At 39.3% G+C, this 22,259-nt stretch overlaps 1 protein-coding gene across 2 annotated transcripts in view; it reads right to left on the bottom strand.

Annotated features, from left to right (window-relative positions):
• Window positions 1–22,259, bottom strand: part of LOC128528989 (MAM domain-containing glycosylphosphatidylinositol anchor protein 1) — a 200,069-nt gene that overhangs the window by 36,149 nt on the left and 141,661 nt on the right. For both annotated transcript variants that reach the window (XM_053502259.1, XM_053502260.1), the window contains 3 exons: window positions 19,342–19,490; window positions 2,467–2,641; window positions 274–297 (listed from right to left, as the gene is read on the bottom strand). In XM_053502259.1, the coding sequence (XP_053358234.1) occupies window positions 274–297; window positions 2,467–2,641; window positions 19,342–19,490 (348 nt within the window). The remainder of the gene's footprint in view (window positions 1–273; window positions 298–2,466; window positions 2,642–19,341; window positions 19,491–22,259) is intronic.

The following is a 22,259-nucleotide window of genomic DNA, read 5'->3' as shown; positions in this document are numbered from 1 at the left end:
CATAATACACAGCGATCCGCATCCTGCCGTGCTCTCCAAATTGCTCCACTTGTCCTCCAATCTGTTTTAGTCTATGTTTTTATAATTGTAGCACTTTGGCAAAGCTCTGGCAGCGGGCTGGCAGCCGAGCCATGTTGAATTTAATTAAACAGAACTAAAGAGAGAGAGAGAGAGAGAGAGAGAGAGAGAGAGAGAGAGAGAGAGAGAGAGAGAGAGAGAGGGAGGGAGGACAATAGAGAGGGCAACAAAAAGAGGAAGAGAAGTCTGTCTTACCTGAAGGTCTTGGATAAGTATAGGCTGTAAAGAATGAGAAAATACAATGAAATTCTCAGAAACTACCAATAACTGTAAGACTCATCGCATTAAACATTGATCTAAACTTCAACCTAAAAAAGTTTTACAGTAACAGTATATCATCCACTTAAAATAGGAATTATAAAGAGACTTCATAAGAGATTTGAGGAATTCTTAAAGACATTAGACAACTCCTAGACAAAGGAAATTCACTCCATTGGACGCGTACCACCAGTGAGCCAAATTATAGGAGGTGCGTTCAAGTCAAACCGGGACTATTGACTGTGCAGAAGAACAAAGTATGAAAAGAAAAATCCTTATAATCCCCTGCTGCACTAATGCACTTATCCCAGAGTTTCTATCTCGTGCTTGGACACCATCGAGGTAGAAAGTTCTCTCAGTACGCCAGAGCCGGGATCAGACTCCTAACATGTGGATCCGGCTCAGAGCGAGGTCAGGACCGTACGGGGGACGTGGGCGATAACTCCCGGACGAATTCCTGTAATGTCCAAGTGGTGCTGGTGAATGATTGCCACATAGAGATGCGTCTCTTCCACAATTTGAAGAAACCAAATTCACGTCTTCATTCACAAGACATTTCATCCTAAGTCCCGGTTTGACTTGAACACCCCTCGTAGTAAGAGTTCCCGGTAAAATTAGTAGATCGTCCATCTTTTATTTACGGGTTGAAAACTTGAAAATGCTAATATTGCCACTAATGTTGATCTCATCTTCCTCGGTACGAGTACTGGGCAGAGGGGAGAGCAGCTGCCTGACAAAACCCACATTCACCGGAGCACTTTTTTTTTTCAGCAAGAAAACACATCTGATTATGGCATCGTAAACATCACATTTAGCCTCCGTGGTAACTGCTTCCAACACAAGCTATAACGCTAACTAGCCTTTAGCATGAGGCTGAGTCCCAAACCTCTTTCTAAGCGTATGGGTTGGTGAGTAGTACAACCATCAGAGTGCACTAGCCTTCCATTTACTGTAACTGTACATCGTTTTAGAAGGAGTGCTTGATTACAAAGCGTTGATCATACATCGACTGATCATACATAGAATGAGATGATGCTCAAATTATATTCCTGGTTCCAGCTTGTATCTGAGGACAGCAAGACTTCACCAACGTCCTACAGTACCAGGCAAATTTCTGCGTCTTGACTTATTTAGATGCTGCGTATTAGTGTTATTTAGCAGATCATTCTTTGTATTCTCTGAACTCTCTACATTCTCCTATAATTACCAACACATCATTTCTCCTCCGGAGAACAGCTCTCAACGCGTCACTTTACAACTATTAATTCAAGCTCACAAGTGTGTGGGAGGCCTGTTTGCAATTTTAATTACCACCGCAACGCATAGTAGCGTTTATATTTATGAGTAGGCTTTAAAGAGAGAAACATTCACCCTTATTTATACCAGCCTTGGGTGGAAATTAAGAAACGCCTGGATTAGACGGTAACAAATTACATGCTGTTAACTGGAGCACTCGCATTCTTCCACACTGTTGCTTTGCACGGCTCCGTGCGTGGTGTCTACTGTTCGGAACTAATGAGCTGAACTTACAGTCAGCAAATGTGAGGAGGATAGACCCATGTTTTTCAATAGCAGGAGGAGTTTAAAAAAACATTTTAATACCAACATGTGCATGGATCCAGATGTTTAATACAAGTAAAGATTATTTAAATATTTTAATTATTTGCCCTGATGATAGATGTTTTCACCACACTACTGTATGAATTTTTTTATTTTAATTTTTAATTTTTCTTTTTTAAATTTTTCTATTTAATTATTATTATTTTTTTTTTTAAGTTTTCTATTTTTTTATTTTTCTTTTTCATTTAATTTTTCAATTGTTCTTTTTAAATTTTTCTATTTTTTAATTTTTCTAATTTTTCTATGTAATTTTTCTATCGTATTTATTTTATTCATATTTATTTCTTATTATAAGCTTTAATTCTCTAAGGTCACTGGCGGTCGTATAAGCATTTCACTACATTTCGTACTGTGTATGTGACAAATAAAATTTAAATTTGAATAAAGTATCCACCATACAAGTGCAAGACGTTAATATAGAAATATATACTGTAGTCTCCAGTGCTTCCTCTCCATACTAGCAATATCACACATTTGTTTTTGTCTCATGAACATGTTGTGAGGACTTACGCTCAGAGTACTGGATGGTCCGGGTGACGGTATCTCCAGTACCAAAGGCGGTGATGGGCGTGAGACCCACCTCGTAAGACACGGGGATGCGCAAGTCTGTGATGGTGTATGACATCAGCACACCTTTTACTGGCTCTCTGGTGTTGATCTGCTTGGACATCACCTTTTGACCCATCTACGCATATACACACACATCCCAAAGAAAATGCTGATATTAATATAACCAGTCTGTGAAAAGGCACAATTTACACAAATCACTTTGAATATTTATTTTAAAACAGCAAAAAAAGTTCCAGTTGTACCACTTCAAAAGATCTGAGCAGATGTTTATCTCTTTCTCAAAACATCCTATTAACTTCATTGTTAGGGTCCACATCCTGTAAAGTATATCCAATATGTACAGTAAATGATCATCATAAATGTTACAAATAATACCAATCATTTAAAAAAAAAAAAACTCCATCACAGTACAGAGGAACGCACAACCACTTCAGGAAGCAGCATTTAATCGAACACTTGATTAACACTGCTGTGATTAACGATGTCAGCTCAGAGATGCTGTTAACACCATCTTGGAAAGTCATGTTTAATGGAAATTTGTCAGTGGTGTAAGCTGTCACTGGTGTAATGGCCTGTGCTTATGACATCACTAACAATTAATCACTCCTGCGACTTAAAGTAATGACACATCATAAAAAATAAAGAAATTAAGACATTTGGCTGGTCAGGAACTCGTATTTTGGCGTATTTGGAGAATGATCCAAATGGCGACAAGTTTCTATTATAGCTATTTTGTCCACTATCATGCATTAGCATAATTCACCAGGTTTAAAAGTCTGTAAAACCATGTGCTTAATCAAATAAATAAATAAATAAATAAATACAAATCTAAAAGTGTTATAAAACTTGGACTTTAGCAACTTTAGACGAAACTTTTTTTTTTCAAATAGCTGTTTAAATAGCTAATTTTTTTCCTCTATTCTAAGCATAAAAAAGTGCTTGCTTTATTCCCATAAACAACTCTCTGGTCTTCATGGTGGTTTATTCTTTTTAACAAGAAATGCAGACTATAAGGGTGAAACTCTTGGCTCCATCCTCCAGACGTGTGGACTAGGAATGGAAATACAGGGGACCATGGATATTCAGTTTGTATTGTGACTCTGTTAGTATGACGATTTTATAAATATCACAATTTTTTTTTTAAGATTTCAATCATTTCAATTCTAAATACCTTCAGTAAATAGTCTGCTCCTACCACAGAGGATTATACACGCCACCTGTAGGATTATAGAGGAACTGCAACACATACAAACTCTCATACTGTCACCCCCTAGTTTTAGAATTCATTTTTAATTAATAACAAATTTTAAACACATTATTTTAGAGTCAGTATAGTGATAAATGAATCGAGTAAAAAAAAAAGAGTACATAACAGAATAGATTTTTTTCCCACTATCTCGAGAGTAGAAATTCAAATATAACTAATATGTCTATAGTTTTTAGCAATTATGTAAATTTCTGTAACAGAAACAACAATTGGGCAAAAAATAAATCTGCCACTGCTTCTGCTTTTGTTCAAATGTACAGGGGAAAAAAATATTGACCTGGAGCCAGTTTCTCTATAACGCACACTATTTGCGAGTTAAGAAGACTCTAAAGATATATCTTACGTAAAGTAATAACTTTTCTAAGTGTATTTCTCGAACTGTCCCTTAGGAGTCTTCTTAAGTCACTGTCTCATACGTCCCTCGTTACAAGGTGCTGTCTACAGTGAAGGTCCTGAATTAGCTGACATCGGTTGCTCAGGAATCGATTTTTGACTCCTTTTGCATGACAGCGTTAAGAAAGACGGCACTTTCTATGCAAATTAAACATTGCACTAAATTCTTATACATGTGTGTAAATGAGAGGGACCCAGGAGGATCAGTGAGGCTACAGGGAGCAGAGGTAAAGAAGGTGCAGGATTTTAAGTACTTGGGGTCAACGGTCCAGAGCAACGGAAAGTGTGGAAAGAAGGTGAAGAGGCGGGTACAGGCTGGAACGGGTGGAGAAAAGTGTCAGGTTAGTTGTGTGATAGAGTGTGATCAGCAAGAATGAAAGGAAAAGTGTACAAGACCTTGGTGAGACGAGCGATGCTCTACGGCTTAAAGACAGTGGCACTGAAGAAAAGACAGGAGGCAGAGTTGGAGGTAGCAGAGCTGAAGATGTTGAGGTTCTCTTTGGGAGTGTCAAGGATGGATAGGATCAAGAATGAGTTCATCAGAGGGACAACCCACGTTAGATGTTTTGGAGATAAAGTCAGAGAGGCCAGATTGGACATGTTCAGAGGAGAGATGGTGAATATACCGGTAGAAGGATGCTGAGGTTGGAACTGCCAGGCAGGAGGTCTAGAGGAAGACCAAAGAGGAGATTAACAGTATGGATGCAGTGAGAGAGGACATGAAGTTAGTTGGTGTGAGAGAAGAGGATGGGGTTAGATGGAGGCAGATGATTCACTGTGGAAAAGAAGAAGATATATTATGATTGTAGGGCTTGAGGTCAGGACCGTACGGGATGTGACAATAAGCACCTGCAATGTACAAGCGATGTTGGGGAATGATTGCGTGTGCAACTCCGACAGACAGATGCGTCTCTTCTGCAAGCTGACGACAAGTTCTCCATCAGCTTTTAAGGCATTTCACTCGCTCAATGTTCATGCAGTGGGCTCCGAGCCACCTCGCAGACATACGGACTCAGTATGCCAAAAAAGCACCATTTGGATAGTTTGTAGATCACCGTACTGAGCTTGAAGTCTTCTGTAAATGTCAAGTACAGATCTGGAATACGTCTCCAATATGTTTTGAAGAGGCAGTATTGATAACACAATAAAATGTCTCGGTGAATCTTTCGGAATATTAATAGTACATATCAACAGCCGTGCACAGCACCCAGTGTAAAGAGTGTTCACCATTACCCGACTATGAGTAACGTGTACTTACGGTAACAGATTACTGAAACCATTCAGGAAGCTGTTTTCAGTATTCGACCATCAATAGTTGCTACATCAATGGTGTATTCCTTCCAGCCGTGTCAATACATCACTCTACATTGTGTATTTATAAGTGCATTTGCTTAAAGGAGCCAGGCTCAGACAGTTCCATTAAAACCTGGTGAATTATTAACCAACATTATCATTACTTAACGGCAGTGAAAGGTGACACAGCACCGAGGAGGCGAGGACCCGCAGCGCCCACAGCTAGACGGGAGAAATGTCTTCTTTCTTTTCCTTCAGATAAAGCGTGCAGGTATAATACTTTGATGCAGGTGGCAGCTTCTTTATTCAGGATTAAACTGGCTGTTATGGTTTATGATATAAATTATGATTATGATAGCGCTGGGGGAAGCAGGAAACAAAGGAAGCATTAAATATGACTGGACAGGAAGGCATCACGGAGTACATGCACACTGTAGATTGGGATCATAAATTGTGTTTATAAAAGCGCTATAAATTCCTTATTCGGCGATGATTTCTTGGGAGGAATTAAGGACTCAAAAAAAAAAAAAAAAAACCTCTTGAGGCATGATTGATCAACTGAAGGTGTTTTTTTTTTTTTTTTCTTCACACCTTAAATCAGTTTGTCGCGGCTCGCTCACTAGGAATGGGAAAAGAATGGGTGGGAAATTTCAACAAAAAAAAAAGTAATGAGGGGAAACAAGAGAATGAGAACTGGGTGCCTATGAAACGAGGAACCAGGGAGACATGGGTAGTAAAGATTAGATGATTAGTAGACGAGAATTCTGGGGCATAAATGAGCTAGGAAGTGGGTCACTAAGAGGAACTAGGTGGTTATGAAACGAGACACGGGAAGAGGAGAGAAGAACCTGGAGCCACGTTATACAGAAATCAGTAGCAAAAAAGATGAAATAAAGATCATTTTAGTCTTCATCACATGCTTACACACTTATATACCTGACTCCCAAAGGATCGGTAACTGCTGATGTGTGGGTGTCTTTATATGAATATTTTCTAACATCACTTACCATAAGAAGATGCATATATAATGCTTTTTAATACAAAGAAGTTCTCCTGGAAAAATGGTACATCTACTAACAAAGAGCGAACAGAACAGAAGGATTAAAGTAAAAATAACGACATCAGGAAATGAGGTGGGTGTAATGGGTATATTCGGACGACGCCTCCCTCTGCGGCTCCAGACAGTAATTACAGGACAGCTCGCGAGTGTCGTGCCAAAGTGGCATCACTACGAGCTCATTAGAGGGTTCAGGTCTGACAGAAAGAACCCCTGCACTCTTTCTATCGCTCTTCCCTCTTATTTCTCCCTCTGTCGCCAAAGGCAGAGAGGACCGAGAGTGTGTTTGTGCTGTTAACCTCGCCGTTGTGCATCAACTCTATTTGTTATGTGACTAATTAGGTCTCGCCGAGAAAGTAGGCCAGTATAGGACCTTATGAGCAGTACATGTGTACCGTATGTGGGTGTGGGTGTAGGTGTGTGTGTGGGTGTGTGCAAGTGTTGGGGCTGGGGGATGGGGATGGGGGTCTTGCAAACCACTGCAGTAAAGCTGCCACAGCCCACTCAGGAGCAGGTAAGAAGTCACAAAGGTAGATGCGTGCACACATGCTTGAGTAATTTTGCATTCATTTTGTTCCACGTTTTTTGGCAATATTCTTTCATTAAGATTCAAATTCTCATCCTCACCTCCTACGACTCGACGAATAACACCTGTCCGTATTTCCACCCACACTAACTCGCAGCATTCTTTTCTCTTTTTTCTCTCCGTCGTCATCTCAAACATTGCAAAAACCTTCTGTTTTTAGGCCGAGCTTATATTGAAAAAAAAAAAATAGGAAAAGAACAAGAGAAGTTCGAGAGAAGAGGAGAGAGAAAGAGAAATCTAAACACACCTTGAGGGTAATGAGGGTGCAACGCTGCTGCCATAGTTTACTTGAGAAAAGAAGTTGACAATATCAACTACAAAAAAAACAAAACAATGGAATTTCCCCTAATGTGACCTCATACAAGAAGATCCTGTTCTAGGAACCTCTGGAGTCCATCTAGGGACCATGGAGGCTACTGACATGGCACATTTGGATAAGTAGTGAAATAGAGGGTGTTTAAGGTAAAAAAAAAAAAAGCATTATTTGAGGGGTATTTCAGCTGGGGCATTAACCCTTTGGGGGGGGGGGGTCACTGAGACTGGTGATAATGGGACCTTTCTTTATGATATGAACATCAAGGTGGTTCCCATTTGCAAACCATTATAAGTAGAACCTGTTTAAAAAGCTAAAACTATTAAACATACTTCCTTTAAAAGTGAGTAAGTTGCACAACCTTTTAACGTACTTCTGTGTACTGAAAATAAGAAGAAGAATACTGGAACTATAGAGTCGTGTTTAACGCTGTCAACAAATCGTAAGCATACTATTCATAGTATTTCTATTCATTCTTGAGACTTTATAAACAGAATAAATATTTATATAATTATTATTTATAAGAGACGGGGACTAGAGTGGTGATTAAAAGTTTGTAGACCCTTTAAAGATTTATACTTTGATTTAAACCATCATTAGATACTGTAATAATAAAGGCCTTTGGTTGAGCAGTAACAATAACAAAACACAAGTTATTCATGGATCTTCAAGGAGAAGGCGCTCTACCTGCTGAACGCTCACATGATTGACAGCATTATGTGGCTTATGTTTCCTCAGCTGTGATCGTCAGTCATGGATGTCAGGCCTTCCTCAAGGCGTTTGCACGAGTGAAACACTGAAATAAGTGCTTTAATGTAGCAGGGAATTATATAGCGTTTACACTCATATCTGTGTTCTGGTATTATTTTTGTTATCATCATCACCACATTTGAGTCTCATCACCGTCCTGTGCTTGAAGACTTCTGTAAATGTCAATCACATGCATTAACACATGCATTCACAAGTCCGGGTTTGACCTGAACAGCCTTCAGAGCAATAAAAAAATAAATGGTCTTGTTTAACCTTTAGTGCGTCAAAACAACAACAAAAAAATAAATGATGCACAACATTTTTCCCTAAAATACAGGCAAATATAATTACGCTTCTATAAATTACTTCTAAAATCTGATTTGAGCTTTAAATCAAGTTTTAAATCAATTGAACATCACATGCTTTACATGAGACATTTCAAAGTTTAATTATGATAATTATAAGTTTTTAAAAAATACCCTGGAGTACTCCAAAATATTCCATATGAATCCAAAATCATGGGAATTTACCATTTTTTTAATTTTTACATTTACCATTACCATTGACATTACTTACACATACTTCTCTTTGTTTTTTGCAATTGATACATTTGTGGCAAAAACAAACCTTGAAGCGTATCTACAGTATACCCTGAGATCCTGCTGTGTGTCATGCACAGATACAAATACATAGATTTTATAACATGCAATGCGTAATGATCCCTTTTTCATTATTATTTATTTATATATTTGTGTCCCAAGGCCATGACGGCTCTATCGTACATTCCCCCTTTTGTCACCTATTTAACCGTATACGTGTTTATCGTAGGGAAAAGTAATCAAACCTTGAGATTTTTTTTCCCTTCACTCGATTTCTTCTGCATTTGTTTCATCATACCGCTTTTATGGTTTTCAGTTCTTTCTTTTCAGAACTGAAAATCTTGTCGGTGGTAATCACAATCACACCTAGACACACGCACACACAAACACAGAAAACAAATGCACTGGATGCTGAAAAACCTTGGAGTATTGCTTTAAGTTGCTCCTTCTTACATTTCATACCCAGGTCTATCTATTACACTTTCCTTTTGTTTCCAAATGTAAATGAAATTTCATCAGATTGCAATGCCTTGTGGGCAAGGCTCTGCTTCTGAAGTCGAACAAACTTTATATGCGGTAATAAACTGTTTAAATGGTGGCGTGGATGTTCCGCGAGAAGGCGCGAGGGTTTGTTTTATATACAGTGCACTCGTATACATAAAACATGTCACGGTCCTCCTGTGTGTTAGAAATTGTTCTGTTTATCTCCACAAAACTGTATGAATATTTATGAACGGGTGTTTGATGATGAATTATAAGAACCTTTGATTTGTGTGCATGAGACTCGGGCTATTTGTATGCTTAGAAAAAAATGTGACATATTAATATGAGCTGTGAGTTTATATTTGGGACGACGTCTATAAATCATTGCATGCGCATGGAAATAACAAGCAAGGATTACATATTTAAGTTTGATTATTTATACGCCTGCACGCGCACACATGTCTGTTATGACATCTTTGTCTACTGGTTTCATGAGACATTAAATAAAAATGCTGGGGTGTTTGTAATATGTTTACAGTGGGGCGAAAAAGTATTTAGTCGGCCTGTAATTTGCATTATTATATTTACGGTGCAAAATGAAAGAAAATGTAAGAAATGCTTAATAAAGTGTAATAAAATAAGTGCATTTTCTGCTTTTGAAGAGGAATCCAGCAGACCAGCATGGCGCAACCCAACGTGATACTGTTACATGATTGACGTTAGTGTATCACTCCCTACGTTGCTAGGTTACCAGAGAGCGCGTGCCTTTGTTAATGCAACAGTCACGGGCAACCGGAAGCGGACCAGAAGACTAGCAGTTATCTCTTGTAGCATGGACGGTAAATCCAAACGCGGAAATAGCGCGAACAGGCAGGATAACCACACGAGTCATTGTAAGAACTTTCTCACGCCGAGAGAAAGAGTTCACAAAATTATACCCGCTGTTGCGGGAGAGAGGCTGATTTTACAGCAGCTGTTTACGGGAGTGTAGTCCAGTGCGGGCAATGCTTTGTGGGTAATGCAGTCCAATGTGCGTAAACGCGGAAATATGAGATGAGCTGGAATATAGAGCCTGAACTTGTTTACTTTTAGTAGTTTTTGGTTTGATTTAAGTACGGAATCCACCTGGAAGTTTGTAATATCGCCTGACAACGCAGAAAATAAAAGAATGGACATGTATCGACTCGTTTGTCTTTCCCATCAGCGCCATCTTGTCTCCTTTTATACTCCCTAAATCGCGACCGTACTACTTCAGGGTCCTAGTGCCGGTCGCGGAGCGAGTGCGCATGAAAGCAACCAAACAAGCTTCGCGACCTCGGTTTTCTTCCGACAAAAAATAAAAACTATCGAACGTTTTATCAAACACATTTTTTATTGATATCGATCACGTGTCTATCGCGATACATATCGTTTTTGTTTTTTTTTGCCCAGCCCTATGTAATGCAGCTTGACACAAATTAAATTTGAGATGAAAAGTTCTCCACAAGAAATCTGAAGGTTTACTGTAGTTTCTGGCCCCAAGATAAGCAGAACATTTGAGTCCTTAAAGTTGAGATGTGAAGCTTCCATGTATCAGATTTACTGAACATCCTGTAGACAATCAATCGGACTGAAGATCTGAGCTCAACAGACCTCATTTTCACGTTCCTCAAACTGTTCCTCAACTATTTTTGCATTGTGCTAAGGTCCATGTTCCTGCTGAAAGTTGTCATGCAGGGGTTACTTGGTCTGCAACAATGTTTACATAGGTGGTACTTTTCATGTCAAAGTAACATCCACATAAATGCCAGGTCTCAAAGCTTCCCAGCAGAACATTGCCCAGGGCATCATCACACTGTCTCTTCTGGCTCACCGTCTTCCCATAGTGCATCCTGGTGCCATTCCTTCCCCAGGTAAGTGACACACATGCACTCAGCCGTCCATCTGATGTAAAAGAAAACGTGATTGGACCAGGTCCCCACTTTCCATTGCTCCGTGGTTCAGTTCTGATGCTCAACTGCCCATTCTAGGGACTTGTGGTGGAGAATATGGGCCAGCATGGGCACCCTGACCAATCTGCAGCTATAGAATATTTACATTTAGGCACTTGGCAAACGTCCTTATCCAAGGCGACTAACATTTGTGTTTCATTACACATCTGAGCAGTTGAGGGTTAAGGGCCTTGCTCAAGGGCCCAACAGGGACAACTTCTAAGTCATGGGATTTGAAAACTTCTCAGTCACCTGGGACCTTCCGAACCGTAGTCTTAGAACTGTAGTCCAATGCCTTAACCACTTAACTACCGCTTTACCAAGCAACAATGGTACCAGGATGCTAGTGCATCCTGGTACCATCTCTTTCCAGCTAAGTGACAACCCTGCTATGACTGGCATGGAGCTGAGATGGACTGAGTATTCTGACGCTTGTAAACCAGAACCAACATTCACTTTTGCAGCAATCACAGCTACACTAGATATTTTGTGGGATCAAACCAGATGAGCTTTACTTTCTTCCCACATGTATGAGTGATCCGTGGCCGCCCATGACCCTGTTGCTACCGGTTTTTCTATTCTTGGACCGCTTAGATACTTGGATATTAATCTCTTAAAACGCTACTAAAACCTTACAAGACCTACCTATTAAAATTTGGCCCTTAACAAAGTTGCACTTACGTTGGAGGTTTCTTTTGGGTTTTTTTGCATTTCCAACACATCACATTCAAGAACTGACTGTTCCCATGCTGCTTATTATATCTCACCCCCAACCCTAGTGCTCTTACTGTGTAAAACAACAAGCGTTTAAGTGGTGTAGCCATGTACAATCAATGAGCAAAAAGTCCTGTTGGATTTGGAGAAGAAGAGAGAAACAGAATAAGAAAGTGATCATGAATGAAATCAAACGAAAAGATTTACTGGAAGAGTAAAAGGAATAATAACAGAATTGTACAGTAGAACAAGTATGAAAGTGTTAAACAGATAGACGGATGAAAAGCGAGAGAAAGCGAGAGTAAGAGAGAAACAAAGCAAGCACAAGTAAGCCAGGAAAAAATGGAGAGCAAAACAAAAACACAAATGGAAGAAGCAAGCACAAAAGAGAGAAGGAAAAAAGAAAGATGTAGTGATATAGACAGTACGACAGTGAAACAAATGCATAAGGACAGCAAGGCAGAAAAAAACAAGAGAGTGAAAGAACGAGTGAGAATGAAAGATAAAATATTACAGAATGTGGACAAAAATGTCAGAGGAGGGTGACGGAGAACGGGAAATGAAAAGAGAGAAAATGACAGGACCCAAAGCTAGACAGAGTAATACGGTGTACGAAAATGAGTGCAGAGATAGAACAAGCAAAAACGAGACGCGTGGAACAATGAGGAGACCGTGATGGAGACAGCCTGAAGAGATGGCGAGAGATGACATATTACACATTCGCTGCTACTTGTTTCAATACCGACTCTGGATTCGGTTCATTAAAGGTGTGATAATTAGCACTGCCGCTTAATCAGGTGAGTGTTAGAAGGAAAACACCGACATGTGAAGAGGAGAAGAGGAGTGCTATGTGGCTTATGTTTGAAGCTGCAATCGTGTATTTGACCGTAGAGAGTATGTACTGGATACTACTTTATTACGAGGGGCGTTCAAGTCAAACCAGGACTTTTGATTGTGTAGAATAACAGTAGAACAGGTATGAGAGTAACTCCATATAATCCAGTGCTACACTAATGCACTTATCCCAGCGTTTCAATCCCAGCATTAGAAAGGTTTCTCAGGACTGGAGAGCTTTGATCGGCCTGTCTGCTTCACATCTGGCCTAAACATGTGGAAATGGATCAAGGCAAGGTCAGGACTATTGTGAGCGGTGTTCGTGCATGATGTACAGTGTGTACAGTTCCCACAGACAGATGAGTCTCTTCCACTAGTTGGCGACAAGCTATCTGTCAATCAAGGATTACGCGATCCACTCGCTGAATGTCATTCAAGGTTTACATCGTTCAAATGTTTTACTACGGCTAAGAGTCTTATTCCTATTCTGGTTTTAAATCCCTTGCTCAAAATTTGCGCCATTGTACTCAGCCGGACTGCAAGAAGAAATATTCCTTACCTACAGTATAACCTCATCGCAGACGTCAACGTCTGAAGCAAGCAAAACAACCAGCGGCATTTTGGAAACAACTGCAACGGACAGGTCGATATAAATCGACACTCATTTGGTGATTGGAGACAAAAATGGAGCAGCATTTGCTGACAAGGACACGTTACCAACTGGTATGGATGGAGGGTTTTGTGTTACGCTTTGGGGTTGTGTATGAGCAGAACAGAATACATTTCACATGTAGATGTAAGAATGGGTTCCAGTAAATATACGAAACCGAAGCTGGAAAGAGACTCGCATCTACAATAGGGAAATGTTCCAGAACAAAACTCAAAATCCACCATGAACTACTTAAAAAGAAGCTGAATATTTTGGATTGCAGAAGATTTGACTGAAAATATGCAGGTAGGTCTTGAACGTGCTGTGCATGCATGATAGTCCGAGAATCTCTTAGAACTAAGTGTTCTGTGGGGGAAAGTGGGGAAAATTCAATATTAAAATAAAATAATAAAAAAGAGACAAATGCCTCTATCTCGTTAAAAAAAAAATCCAACAGTATTAGGCAGCAAGTAAACATTGTGTATGTGTAAACTGGGCAAGCAGAGGGTTTAGCGTGAATTATACAAAAAGCCAAATTATAAATAGTAACTCCAAAAATTTACCTCCTGTGGGAAGTTTACAGCCTGCAATAATCAGGACCTTCCAAAAGTGTCCCAATGAAGGAAAACTGGCGAACCAACGACAGGGTCATGGACGGCCAAGGCACACTGATGCACATGTGGAGTAAAGGCTGGTCTGTGTAGTCCAATCCAAATAGGGGAGCTATTACTTATAGCTGAAACTTGTTCCCATGCTAACCCGTGTCCACTACAATGGGCAAGTGAGCATCAGAACTCGGACCACAGAGCAATGGAGAAGAGAAGGTGGCCTGGTCCGATGGTCTGACTGCATTTTATTTTATATCATATGGATGGCCACGATGCACTATGGGAAAAAGTCGTGCCAGTGAGGACAGAGTGATGTTCTGGACAATGTTCTGCAGGGAAACCTTGAGTGGAAACAACTCTGATTTATCCAAGTCAAACTTTAAACGTTAGAGGTCTAGTGGAGTCCTGGCCTCGATACAGTTAGTCAGGGCTGTTTTGGCAGCGAAAAGGGGACACGCTCAATATTAGGCAGGTGGTCATAATATTATGGCTGTTCAGTACTGTATATGAAACTGCGCATTAATATTTACAAGAAATTAGCAGGAAATACTTCTTTCCACTTCAAAAAGCAACACATTTCCACAAATGTATACAACATATACAGAAAATACCATGTTTACATTTATAGAATCACATTTAATTCCCTAATGTCACACGCTTTTTACTACAGATAGATTTTACGGGGACGATGATGAACTGTTCATGCCACCGAAGACAAGTTGCTAATCACTTCTCTTGTTTAAAACCCGGCCACCTGCTGTAATCCATCACCTTCTCCCTTTGTTCCACTCTGGGACACGTTCTTAGGCATGGATTATTACAATGTTGGATGAGAAATTCAACAAAACAAAAACAAACAAACTAAAAACTTTCAGGTGTGTTCAATAAGGTCTTTTAGATATGCTTAGATTCCTCAAGGTTTTCAATTTGTTCCTTCCTTTTTTTGTACACAGGATAATAAAAAAAATGGTCTTCTGCATTACTGCATGTCTAATAACTAATAACCCAGTGTGTGTGTGTGTGTGTGTGTGTGTGTGTGTGTGTGTGTGTGTGTGTGTGTGCACGTGTATGGTGTACATGTGTGGGTGTGCGTGTTATGACTATATTACCATATTCTATCTGCTACAATGGGGTCAGCATTGGCCTAACGAATAGAGTAACACAACATTACCAAGCTGCTAATAAATACAATAAACCACACAGGCTGATTAAAAAAAAAAAAAAACTCCAGCAGAAGGTATTCATGGCGTTTCAGGATGGAATAAACCCGAGTTAAAATAGGAATTTCAGCAGAGCTTTATACAGAAGAGAATTAGGACCATTGTAAAAAAAAAAGAATTTTAAGAATTTTAAGTAAAAATTTTAAGAAAAAAGTCTAAATTTTATTTTTTTAATTTTTTAAATCTGAATTTTGAAAAAAAAAAAATCTGAAATTTGAGATGAAAGTCGAAATACTGAGAAAAGAGAGGGAAAAAGATACTTCAGCAGAGCTACATACATTATTATTATATTATTTTGGAAAAAAAAAGAAAGAATTCTGAGAATAAAAGGTAGAATAAAAAAATTAATTAAGAGAAAAAAAAGTCAGTACTATATTTGTGACCATAACAGCCATGGTCATATTAAAGTGGACAATCAAACATGACGAAACAAACATTCCACAACATCACATTTAGCTATTAATAAATAAAACAACATGACTGATTCATGATGATTTCATATACTAGCAATAGCCTTTTAAGTGGACAGCACTTACTCTGGGGATGAAACTCTGATACATACGAGACTTTTACAAGAATGATCTCTCATCATGCTTGGATAAAGATAAGCTCTTCTCTCGAGAAAGAAAAGCTCTTTAAGGTCCAGGTAATTTGGTGACACCTGAGAACTGAAATATCACAGACGTCTTGAGAGAAGCATCATATTAACTTTCTAAAGCCGACCGAGCCTTTCTCACAGGAATATGGTGCTACAGTATACGTGACCATAATATACAGCGTGGAGTCACCAGAGATATCATACAGTACGGACCCTTTTCCTGAAAAGGACTTTGCGATTGGGATAAAATACCATGAATGTACACACACACACTCACACACACACAGTCAATAAATTACAGATTATATACTGTACAATACGGTAAAGCATAAGCTCAGACGAGGAAGCGTCCTTTAAACACGGCCTAGGAATCTCACAGTTATGAACAGGATGGATGGAACTAAACACTGAACAGTTCCAGTTGAAGAACAAAGTGAAATTCTTCAAAAGACATGAGACTGGGGTAGAGGTCGAGCTTCTGACTGAACATTGATTTTGAGCAAACTGGTGATTAGAATGGCTGGAACATGATACAAACAAGAGGGGAAATGAGGTTGCTGCTGGTTTTGTTACATAAACAACACATTTTCAGTCCAAAAACATGCAGATTAGGCTGACTGGTGTCCCCCAGATTGGCTGTAGTGTTTGAAAGAGCATGTGTGTGTGTGCCCTGTGATGGATTGACTCCAGGGGTTTCCCGAGATGTACCCTGCTTTGAGCGACCCCCGCGATAGGTTCCAAGTGGTAGAGAAGATGAGATTATATTTTAAGGCACTTGGCAGCAAAACATTTAGTCCCGTTTTTTTTATTGAATATGAAAAAATTATATTTGAAAAATACTTTTGCACAGTACTGTTACACCCATGTGGTTAAAACCAACATCCCTAAAGTGAGTATAAGAATGGCCAACTCAAAGCTCAAACCTCCATCTGAATAAGAATCCTTGGCTGTTTTTGAATGAACCCAAAAGGGTTTAAGCTCTATAGCGACGTTAGCTGATGGATGTAAACTAAGCCCATTTCAGTTCCAGTTAAAAAATATGGAGAATATCAAAGGGTGTGAATACTTACGCAAGGCACCACATACATACCGTAGCTTGCATTTCTATTTAGAAGTGTTTAGCAACTGTACAGTGTTAGGGGTGCTTAAGAATAAAAATAAATAAATAAATAAATAAAACAGATTTTTTATTCTAGGAATATAATCTTTAATCACAGATTACTATTTTAATCTTCTAGTGAGGATTATTGATTCATTTTGGAGAAATATTAGTTTTTCTCCAAACCCAGACATTTATTATTTCCGCCCCCTCCCAACACCCCCCCCCCCCTTTGCCCCCCATACCCTCCCACCCGCTGTTTGCAGAGTTGACTGAACATTCAGTACTCTGAAGGCGGTGTGAGCGAGTTATTTTCTTATAGTGTCTCCGTTCTTGTGATATTCCCTCAGATGAGACCTATATTAAGTCCAGCGGTGGAGACGCATCAATATGTGTCCAGGTACTTTTTGGTATTTCATTAAACCTCCTTAGTGTTACGCAATCGCAAAGGCCAGCATAGTCTGCTTTATGCAATGTCATAAAAGAAATATATTTTATATAATTAATCTTAAAATACATTCAGGTCAGTGATTTGTTTTATCACATGCTATCATGTTGTATCAGACGCTGGTATTAAAGCAGACATTAGAGCAAATATACCATTTACTAGTACTGGTGTCAATGCCTCCTTAGTTTTTTCATCCTGAAATGCATTATATAGTCATAAAACCTAGGCAACAATTTTTATTGTATACATGTTGAATATACAATTAAAGCGTTCGAGTCAAACCAGGACTAGTAATGACATTTCTTGTGTATGAAGGTTCTGAAACCTGATTGATATTTTCAGAAGACTTCAAGCACAGTACAGTGATGAAATGCTTAGCTGCAGTAAGACATTTGAATGGTGCAATCGTTTTTAAAGAAGGCTGCGCGTCCGTTAATGATGCATCATTGCATTTGTTCCCGTGAACATTCAGCAAGTGAAACGCCTGATTCTTGAAACTTGCGGATTGACACGCATCTGTACGTGGGAATTGTACACACATTTATTTACCAACAGCACATCACAGGAACTCTGTCTCGACATCGCGTCAAGCCATTTTCACATGTTTGGGCCATTTGAGGAGTTCCTGGGAGGCCAGCGTATCAGCCATGAAGCAGGCAGTCTGATAACTGCTCTGACATATTGAGAAATATTTCTACCCTGATGGTGTCCAAGCACTAGTGAAATGCTGGGATAAGTGCATAAGTGTATCAGGGGATTATATAGAGAAATAAAGGGAGCTTTTACTCTTATAGCTGTGTTCTGTTATTCTGCACAATCAAAAGTCCTAGTTTAATTTGAACATAGGTTGTACAAACACAGCATCATGACACGTTTTAATGCACAATTACAAATAAGCTGGTAACAGTCTAAATAATAGACTAGTTTCCATTTTATGGAGGATAAAAAACACCCACTGTATATATGATCTAAAAGTACAAATATGGCTGGTAATTTTTCTCTTCTTTCTTTTGCTGAAAACACTTTTTTTTTTCTTTATAGAATATCCACTATAAAGATTTCCCGCATTATCAGCATCAGACGGAGTATTTTTTTATTTTTTTTAAATCGTGAATGACAGGCAGAGAACGAGAAAGTGAAAAAAGCAAAAGAAGAGGGTGACAAAAGTGTCACAGGCAAGGCAGAGGGGAGACAAAAGTAAGATGTGGAAAGTGTCAGATTTGGAAGACAGACGGATAGAGAGCAAAGAGCGAAAGAAAGAAGGCCAGAAAGCGGAGAACACAGACGTGAGTGAGTGAGAAAGAGAATATAGGGCAGTAGGGGAGAGAAGGCGTGCGACGATAAAAAAAAAAAAAAAAAAAAAAAGACGGATGGATCTTCCTGGTGAACGATGAACGGGGGAACGGGTGGGAAAAACTGAGCAAGCTGATTCAAGTGTGTGTCTTTTCAAAGTGTTGCTAATGCGGCACAAGCTCTGATCGATCGGCTCTCTGCCTCGCTCGTGCTATTCCCTCGACTCCTATTATAAACAAACATTTGTTCAGCTTACTTATTCACTCGTAGCCACACTCAACAGCTAGCAAGCCAAGGCGGAAGGAAGGAAAAAGAAGAAGAAAAGACAGAGGACGAAATGTCTGGACCTTCTTACTCAGCGGGTCACACGGCCGCGCAAACCTATTTCAGCTGAACTGAAAAGAACATGCGTGTTTATTTTGGGAAATTTCAATAGCTGTATATAGACATGAATATGTCAGGCATGTGGATAGAAATGAATGAAGCTCATGGGCGCGCAAAAAAAAGAGTATTTATAATGTATAATGCGTTTCCTGGTTGCAATGGTTTTATTTAAAGCCACTATGGAATTCGGGTTTAAATCTCAACCCAGATACAGTCATGAATATTTGGACGTAACATGAACAGCCATCGTGCCGCACCTGTTGCACGCTGATCCCATAGCCGATGACTCGGTCCGTGACGTTCGGTTCTCTCTGCGTCCACTGCAAGTTATAGGAGTAGTTGCTGCCCTTCAGGATGCGGATGGGGTTCGGCGTGTCGTAGTAAAACTCAGCCACATACGGTCGAGCTGGGGTCGGTTTAGAGAGAGAGAGAGAGAATACAAACATTAAAGCAGTGTATGAGTGATGTCTCATTCTGATTACTGTTAGGAAACATAATCCGCCTCATTAGGAGAGTTCACGTCTTTATTACTCCAAAGTCTAGTTTATGTTACTGTACGACTGAAGCAAGGAAAATATGATTGATGAGGTTAATTATAACAATCAGAAGGATATTCATATGGTGACCCTGTCACACTGACAAAACAAAAGGACATTTCCTGAAACGCAGAAACAATTTACAAAACAGACAAACATTTTCACCATCTCATGCAATCAAAAAATATTTTCAATGAAAAAATATCAATGAGGTTTCACTAAACACAACCACATTTCCTGCAACACAAAACATGAATTCAACACAAAATTCAGTTGTAACGTAGTTGTGTTTCGGAAATTGTTTTTGTGAAATGTTTGTGTTTAATAAAAACTGTATTTCGTGAAACGTGATTATGTTTTGTTGTTTTATAAAATGTTTATGTTTTGCGAGATCTCGCTGTGGTTTTGCGAGATCTCGCTGTGGTTTTGAGAAACGTCATAGTGTTCTGTAAAAATGTTGTTGTGTTTCGGAATTCAGGGCCACCATACATTCTGGGTCAAAGCTAAAAGAATCTATATTCAATATCCTTAACTTCCTGCATGTGCAGGGTTCGATGAGCATTAATGACGACATTTAGATTTTCATCCAACTACACTAAGCAGAACCAAGTAAAAATACAGCCAGTGTTAAGAAGAGGCAGGGCTGATTTCTTTCCTGAACACACTGTAGATTCATGCCTTAAAGTGCTTGTAAAACAGTTGTGTTGGTTTTACCCACGATCTAGAACAATTTTAAAACAGGAAATAATCACTGGCCAATTTATTAGGAATTCCTGTAGACCTGGTCGCTCATGCAGCTGTGTGAGGCATAAATCGCAAGCAAATGGCAAAATCTACAGCGTGAATTATGAACGAACAGCCAGACGGGTTCAAGCCGACTGGAAGGACATGACAGGAACTCGCACAACCCTCGGTGGTGGATTAACAGGTAATGCTCTGGGTGAGCATGACCCTTGACCCTGTCTGCTCCAGGCAAGTACATCATAGCTGACCCTCTGCTCTCGGTCTTACCTGAGCTTCCAGACAAGCTGAGATATGAAAAAAAAAAAAACACATTTTGTTCTGTAATGTATATGTGAGAAATAAGGGTGTTTTTTTTAAAGGGTCCCCAACATCCTATAGTGACTATACAAGATCAGAGTGTGGAATAATATAGAGCCGGTCTCTGAATTAAAAGACTGGATATATGGACTGTTATGATATGAGACAATTATGCTACAGGCAACATACAGTGTTTGCTGTGTTCAGGGAATCACTGACGATGTCCTCTAGTCTGCAAAAAACTAATCTTGAGCTCATTTCACCAGCCGGTGCATGTGAACACGGACGGGTCAGCAAGCAATTTATTCCTTAGAAGTCGTCTATAACCGAATGCGTCTCTAACACGGAAAACAATGTGGCTTCTGTGACTGTATCTGGTTCACAGAGAGGGAAAATGGATTGTTACAGCTTGTAATTTTGAAGAAAAAAAAAAAAAAGATATCACTGAGTTGTTGTTTTTTTTAAGAGGGATACCGAGACGGAGAATGACTGTGAGCAGTGGTTAGATGGAGCTAGATGATAGCAATATCACGGGTTTAGTTGCCACACTGAGAATGATGTCTTGCTGAGACTGAGATAAGCTTTTCGCTCTATAAGGGAAAATCCTACAAGTGGACAAAAGGCGTTTAGCACCTCTGTTAAAATCATACGCATGCCAATAGGAGTCTCCTTTATAATGTACAACAAACAGAGTTATAATAATAATAATAAATAAATAAATAATGAAACAAAATGTCTAATAAATATCGAATAATCGGAAATAAAGAAAAATAAAGAAAATCTCCATAGATGTGATACCCTGGTCAGGCAGTACATTCCGTACATAACGCTGCTGAGTCTGGACCTGACCCACTGGACCTGACCCACTGGACCTGACCCACAGATACCGTAACATCACCTCCATGAGGACTGCACTACTTCATGCGCTCCTCTTCTTCCACATGACCGTCGTCCATTCGACTTTATGCTCCCTAGCAAAGTAAAGTCTTTCTTTTCTGATCAGTCTCGCCAACAAGTGGTTTTCTTACGACCACACGGATGTTTAGTCCCTTATTGTACCTTCACTGTTAAACACAGCTCTGATTCCCATACTGTCAAATATTGACGTTTTTTTTTTTTTTCTGGACACATTTCTTTTACTAAGCTGACGGTTCAGCATTATCCTTGCAGGTTTTAATAATGTATTAAACTCTCATACAATATTAACCCAGTTCCAGTGATGTTAATGTGTCCTTTATGCATGTACTGTACAGTATACACAGGGTGCACAAAAGTCTGGATCCATTGAGAAACGCCTTAGAATTCAATTTCTCTATGTAAAGAACCAGTTCTGTTATTAGTTTTAAAGACATATTTGGGTTAAACAGTAAAAGAAAAATATAGAAAAACTGTTTTATAGAATATAGAATATAAAGATATTTGTCTTCTAAGTGTTTTGCCTAAAAGAGGGTCATGACAGAAGCTACTGTAGCAAAGTGAAGAAACATTTCGAACAAGAAATCTATCCAACAGGGCGAAGTTAAACAAATCAGTGATTATCCCCCAAATAATGCAAGATTGTTCGAATGAGGAGTTACTGCTGATAATCAGATCGGTAT

The sequence above is a fragment of the Clarias gariepinus genome, chromosome 8 (assembly GCF_024256425.1).
Source record: "Clarias gariepinus isolate MV-2021 ecotype Netherlands chromosome 8, CGAR_prim_01v2, whole genome shotgun sequence".
NCBI classification, from domain to species: Eukaryota; Metazoa; Chordata; class Actinopteri; order Siluriformes; family Clariidae; genus Clarias; species Clarias gariepinus.
The sequence above is the reverse complement of the archived record's forward strand: the minus strand, read 5'-3'. Positions and strand labels throughout refer to the sequence as shown.